Below are 7,054 nucleotides of genomic sequence, written 5' to 3' on the forward strand. Positions count from 1 at the left end.
CGTCCGGAGCCTGTGCTCCGCAACGGGAGAGGCCACAGCAGTGAGAGGCCCGCGTACCGCAAAAAAAAAAAAAAAAAACCAAATGAGCTCTTCAGCAGCTGAAGCTGATCGGCTATAGTGATCAATTAACAATAGGTATCAATTTACTGAGCATCGCTGTGCGCCAGCCACTGTACTAAGCGCTTTCCTTACTTTATCTCATTCCCTCCTCACAGTATTCCTGTAGGGAAATATGATTATCCCCATTTCATAGATAAGAAAACTGAGGCTCAGAGAGGCCAAGTAACGCATCTTTCCTTGACTCTTTACTTCCTGTCTGGTGGAGGGACTCCTATGCCAGGTCAGGGAGAAGACTGAGGGGTAGGGGTGGGGGAACAAGCTGGCCGCTGGTTCCAAGAGGCCTCTGGCGCTAACACGCCCTGCTTCCTCCATTCCAGGTGACTACTGTAACCTGCCCCTCTACGCCAAGTCGGAGGCCTTCTTCCGAAAGGCAGACGGGCGGGAGCCCTGCCCCGTGGTCCCGCCCCGCGAGGCCTCCATCAGGAACCTGGCTCGAACCTACCAGCCCCAGGCTCGCCACCTGACCCTGGACCCTGCCAGCAAGCCCTTGGGCCTCCCGCACCCGGGGGCCGCCGCCACAGCCACCTTACCTCAGAGGACTCTGGCCATGCCAGCTCCCCCAGCCGGCACGGCGCCCCCGGCACCCGGTCCCGCCCCTGCCGAGCCCCCGGCTGCCCCCAGTACCGCCCCTCCGGCCCCCAGCACTGAGCCTCCGCGGGCCGGGGGCCCACACACCAAAATGGGGGGCTCCAGGGACTCACTTCTTGAGATGGGCACATCAGGGGTAGGGAGGTCTCAGAAGCAGGGGGCCGGGGCCTACTCCAAATCCTACACCCTGGTGTAGGGGTGCAACCAGGAGAGCGGCCCTCCGCCTGGACCTGCCTGCACCTCCAGCCCTCACGCACCAGCTGGGCTGACTTCCTGCGTTATTTATATTAAATTGACAGACAAAAACCAACCAACAAGGGAAAGACAACCCCCAAGTCATGAACGCTTGTACATAGAACTCTTTTGTACAAATGAAACTATTTTCTTCTTCTCCATGAAGCCAGGGCACAAAGAATTTGACAGTGCAAGTCAAATTCCCCACCCCACAAAATATGTGTGGAGAGATATATACATATATAGAGAGAGAGGAACACATCGACAAGCTATATATCTATATATTTCTCTCACCTTATTTTGAGACAGAGGCACAAAGGCTCAGCAATTTTTCCCTCCTACTCGCCCTCCCTCCAATCTAGGTGGTTTTGACAAAGACCAAAATCCCAGCTCAGAGACACTGCATGCGATTTTACTGTTCCAAGAAAACCAGGAGTTGCTTCAATTTGCAGATGCTTATGTGTTGATACCTTTTTCTATGAAAAAAGACCCAGCGCCGTGTGCAATAAAGGTTATGTTTCTACATGGTGGCTTTTTTCCCATTTGGCAAGGGCCAGTGGGGAGGCAGGGAGGAGAGGCCCCTATACCAGGCCGTCTGTCTCTCAGGGAGAGACTTCGAGAAGCCCGGCTTTAGCTCAGCACGTTAAACTTTTAAAAAGGCTTTCCATTAGCCAAGCTGCCTCCTTGAGCACTTCTGTGCTGGGCCCTAAAGGGGACCAGCTGTGTGTCTTTGAGAGAGCTCCTAAACCTCTCCGAGCCACAGTTTGCTTATCTGTCAAATGAGGCAACTTGGCGAGAGAGCTGGGGAGCCGGTATGGGGGTGGGAGGCTGTGTCTACTGGCTTCTCTCCTTTGGAAGAAAGCAGTGTAGCCAGGGGAACAAAGCTACGCTAACCGCTAGTGGGCAGTTGTGTAAGAGACGCCTCTAAACTGGGAAGGGAGGGAGAGATTATATCACCCTGGGGGTCCGGCCAGAGCCTGAAGCTCTGGGCTGACTGTTAGGACAAGATAAGGCCAAAGGGAGAAGGAGTGAGGTCATCAGAGGTCGGAGACGTGAAAAGGGCTCATGGAGGAGGGGAATGGGTTGCAGCCAGAGAGAATGAGACAGCGGGCACCTGTGTCAGAGGAGCTGCAATTAGATTCCAGGTGGAAGGAATCGCACCCACGTGCAGGTACGCAAAGGAGGCGTTTCTGAGAAGAGGGTCAAAGGGCAGGTGAGCTGGGCCTCCAAGGACGTGAGGGTTTGGATAGGCAGAGGAGGGGGAAAGACCCAGGAGAATGCAAAAGCGCAGGGGCGTGGAGTTCACGGTGCCCCTCCACGGTGGCCAGGCCCCCTGGGTGAAAAGGAAGTGTCCCTCAGAAGTACAAAGGGGGCTCCTGAACTCAGCACCCAAAGTCGAGACTGAGACGCGGACCCGGAATCCGGAAGGAAGGTGAGCCTGCTGTTCCCACCGCCCCTTCCCCAAAACGGAGAGAAGGAAGAGGGAAGGGGGGACCCCAGGGCTGGGGAGGGAGGGAGGGAGGAAGGGAAGGTGTGTGCAGGATGTGAGTTGTACCCGTACCTCAGTCTGGGCCACAGGGAAGCCCTCCCTGGCATGCATGACCTTGGATACAAGCACTTTCCAATAAGCAGCTCATTCCACAAACATTTCCTGAGCCCCAGCGTGTGCGGACAAAGGAACTCCCGCCCATGGGTAACTACATTGCAGGGGGAGGGCTGTTGGCATGAAAGAAGGGAAGGGGCAGAGATTATGTGCTCCTGGGTGACTCCTAGGCCCTTAGGGAGACTCCCTCTCAGCCCCCACAGCCAGGATGCACCCGGAGAACCTGCTAACGGTATTAGTGAGAAAAGGCCCTCCAGACTCCTTCCATCACTGGAGGACGGGCCACCTCCCCAGGGCTTCATGCGCCACCTGCAGGTCACTTCTCGAACTGCAGGCACAATGATCAAGCCCCGAGTTCTCATTGAAGATTGGCTGATGTAAACTCACGGCAGGTTTGGGAAGTCGGCATCACCATCTCCATTGGGCAGGTGAGAAAGCTGGAGCCCTGGAGAGCTGAGTAAGTTATCCAAGGTTAGAGGAGCAGGAAGAGATGGAGATGAGGTTCAAACCAAGAGCGTCTGATTCCTTAACCACTGGGTCATCCTGCCCCATGTGTCACTATTCAGAGGCTGAGTTTCAGTTCTGCCCCGAGGATGATGCCAGGTGAACACTCCGCCAGGACCAGGTGACCCAGCTGGACTCACTGGCGGGAAAGCAGCCAGTGTGGAACTGTTCGCCATTCAGGGAGGGGAGCCTCTACAACATGCTGAGCTGGATGGAGTGGGCAGCTCTGACGGGCTGACTCTGGCAGGGACAGTAATAGCAGGGGAGGTGTTCCGCTCTGGGGCTCTGTTGGAGAAGGCCTTGGACCAGAAGTGGACCGTGTAGGAGGAAAAGGACTTGAGGAGGCAACAGAGCAGTGAAGCCCGAGCCAGTTTCACTTGCGCTCAGTTGAGCTGGGCCCCTTACTAAGAAACACGAGCTCTGGAAATTCAGACAGACTCATGCAAAATCCACACAATTTTGTGGGCTGATGATTTCTAACCTCGATGCGTCCTTTAGCTAGACCACAAGCCCGCCTGTTCGAACAGTACCCAGAAGCTAGTTCACTGATTAGCTCACCTCCTGCTCACTCACCCCCAGCTCATCATCCCTGAACTCTGTATCTGGAGCCGTCATCTTAAGCATTTTCCTGCTCCTTTCCAGATCTCCACCAGACAAGACCACCATGTGTCTCTAGCATCTTGATACTCAAAGTATGGTCCACAGACCAGCAGTGGCAGCATCACCTAGGAGCTTGTTAGAAATGTGAATTCCTCACCCCAGGACCACTGGATCAAAATCTGCAGCTTAGCAAAATCCCTAGAGGATTCGTATGCACCCTAGAGTTCAAGAAGCCCTCCTCTAGAAAGGCTTCCGAGAGACCATGCCCTTGCTCTCTCCCTTCTGCCAAAAACCAGAGCTAGACCAGTGGATCTTAGTTGCACATCAGAGTCACCTGAGAAGCTTGTTAAAAAACAAAGAAGCCCAGATCTTGCCAATCCCAACTGAATCACAATTTGCAGGCATGCAACCCAGGCATTTGTATTTTTTGTATGTGTGGTAAAAGATACACAAAATAACATTTACCGTTTTAACCATTTCTTAAAATTTTTTAACTTTTATTTTATATTAGAGTATAGTTGATTTACAATGTTGTGTTAGTTTCTGCTGTACGGCAAAGTGATTCAGTTATACATATACATATATCCATTCTTTTTCAGACTCTTTTACCACATAAATTATTACAGAATATCGAGTAGAGTTCCCTGTGCTGTACAGTAGGTCCTTGTTGGTTATCTATTTTGTATATAGTAGTGCGTGTGTATGTTAATCCCAAACTCCTGATTAATCCCTCCCCCCACCTTTCCCCTTTGGTAACCATTAGTGTGTTTTTGAAGTCTGTGAGTCTGTTTCTGTTTTGTAAATAAGTTCACTTGTATAATTTTTTAGATTCCACATATAAGTGATATCATATGGTATTTGTCTTTCTCTTCCTGACTTACTTTACTTGGTGTGATAATCTCTAGGTCCATCCATGTTGCTGCAAATGGCATTATTTCATTCTTGTTTATGGCTGAGTAATATTCCATTGTATATATGTACCACATCTTCTTTATCCATTCATCTGTAGGGGGACATTAAGGTTGCTTCCATGTCTTGGCTTATTGTGCACAGTGCTGCAGTGAACATTGGAGTGCATGTATCCTTTCAGCTTATGGTTTTCTCCAGGTATATGCCCAGGAGTGGGATTGCTGTGTCATATGGTAGTTCTTAAGTTTTTGTTTGTTTGTTTGTTTGTTTGTTTTAACATCTTTATTGGAGTATAACTGTTTTACAATGGTGCGTTAGTTTCTGCTTTACAGCAAAGTGAATCAGTTATACATATACATATGTTCCCATATCTCTTCCCTCTTGCGTCTCCCTCCCTCCAGTTCTTCAGTTTTTTAAGGAACCGCCATACTGTTCTCCACAGTTGCTGTACCAATTTACACTCCCACCAACAGTGTAGGAGGGTTCCCCTTTCTCCACACCCTCTCCAGCATTTATTGTATGTGGACTTTCTGACGATGGCCATTCTGACCGGTGTGAGGTAATACCTCATTGTAGTTTTAATTTGCATTTCTCTAATAATTAGTGATGTTGAGCATCTTTTCATGTGCTTTCTGGTCATCTGTATGTCGTCTTTGGAGAAATGTCTGTTCAGGTCTTCTGCCCATGTTTTGATTGGGTGGTTTGTTTTTTTGATATTGAGCTGCATGAGCTGTTTGTTTATTTTGGAGATCAATCCCTTGTCAGTCTCTTCATTTACAAATATTTTCTCCCATTCTGTGGGTTGTCTTTTCTTTCTGTTTATGGTTTCCTTTGCTATGCAGAAGCTTTTAAGTGTAATTAGGTCCCATTTGTTTATTTTTGTTTATCTTTTCATTACTTCAGGAGGTGGATCCCAAAAGATATTGCTGAAATTTATGTCAGAGTGTTCTGCCTATATTTTCCTCTAAGAGTTTTAGAGTAGCCGATCTTACATTTAGTTCTTTAATTTCATTCTTTTATGTGTAGCTGTCCAGTTTTCTCAGCACCACTTATTGAAGAGACTGCCTTTTCTCCATCATATATTCTTGCCTCCTTTGTCATAATAGTTGACCATAGGTGCGTGGGTTTATCTCTGGGCTTTCTATCCTGTTCCCATGATCTATATTTCTGTTTTTGTGCCAGTACCATATTGTCTTGATTATTGTAGCTTTGTAGTATAGTCTGAAGTCAGGGAGTCTGACTCCTCCAGCTCCATTTTTCTTTCTCAGGATTGCTTCGGCTATTCAGGGTCTTTTCTGTTTCCATACAAATTAAAATTTTTTTTATTCTAGTTCTGTGAAAAATGCCATTGGTAATTTGACAGGAATTGTATTGAATGTGTAGATTGCCTTGGGTAGTATAGTCATTTAGACAATATTGATTCTTCCAATCCAGGAACATGGTATACCTACCCATCTGTTTGTGTCATCTTCGACTTCTTTCACCAGTGTCTTATAGCTTTCAGAGTACAGATCTTTTACCTCCTTAGGTAGGTTTATTCCTAGGTATTTTATTTTTTGATGCAATGATAAATGAGGTTGTTTCCTTCATGTTTTAACCATTTTTAAGTGTGCAATTCAGTAACATTAAGTAGATTCAACTTGTGGTGCAACCATCACCATTATCCATTTCCAGAACTTTTTCATCTTCCCAAACAAAAACTCTGTACCCATTAAACACTAATTCCCCATTTCCCTTTCCCCCAGCCCCTGGCAACCACCATTCTACTTTCTGTCTCTATTAATTGGTCTACTCTAGATGCCTCATGTCAGTGGAATCACAGTCACACAGTATTTGTCCTTTCTGTTGGCTTACTTCACTCAGCATGTTTTCAAGGTTCATCAATGTTGTAACATGTATCAGAATTTCATTCATTTTTAAGGGTGAATAATATTCCATTGCATGTATACATCACATTTTTTTTTATCCCATTCACTTATTGATGGACACTTGGGTTCTTTCCTTTTGTCTGTGAATACAGCTGCTATGAGCATTGGTGTATAAGTACCTGTTTGGGTCCCCTCTTTCAATTCTTTTAGGTATATAACTAGGAGTGGAATTGTTGGATCAAATGGTAATTCTATGTTTAACTTTTTTCATGAAGAACATATTTCTTTTTTATTGAGGTATAGTTGACATATAATATTGTATGTACATGATTTGATATTTGTATACAATGTGAAATGATCACAATAAGTCTAGTTAATATCTGTCACCATACATAGTTACTAAATTTTTTTCTAGTGACTTTTAAGATCTACTCTTTTAGCAGCTTTTATATATGCAATACAGTATTATTAGCCATAGTTACCATGCTATACATTACATCCCCATGACTTATTTTATAACTGAAGTTTTTACCTTTTGACCCCCTTCATCCATTTAGCCCACTCCACCACCCACCCCCAACCCTGCCTCTGGCAACCACTAATCTGTTCTCTGTATCTAGCTTGTAGT

At 46.7% G+C, this 7,054-nt stretch overlaps 1 protein-coding gene across 1 annotated transcript in view; it reads left to right on the forward strand.

The window, feature by feature from the left end:
• DSCAML1 (DS cell adhesion molecule like 1) overlaps window positions 1–1,015 on the forward strand; it is a 354,412-nt gene extending 353,397 nt beyond the window's left edge. Inside the window, exon 33 of the mRNA XM_024131280.2 lies at window positions 438–1,015. Within this exon, the coding sequence (XP_023987048.2) occupies window positions 438–904 (467 nt within the window). The 3' untranslated portion in view covers window positions 905–1,015. The remainder of the gene's footprint in view (window positions 1–437) is intronic.
• The last annotated feature ends 6,039 nt before the right edge of the window (window positions 1,016–7,054 follow it).

The sequence above is a fragment of the Physeter macrocephalus genome, chromosome 16 (genome assembly GCF_002837175.3).
Source record: "Physeter macrocephalus isolate SW-GA chromosome 16, ASM283717v5, whole genome shotgun sequence".
NCBI classification, from domain to species: domain Eukaryota; kingdom Metazoa; phylum Chordata; class Mammalia; order Artiodactyla; family Physeteridae; genus Physeter; species Physeter macrocephalus.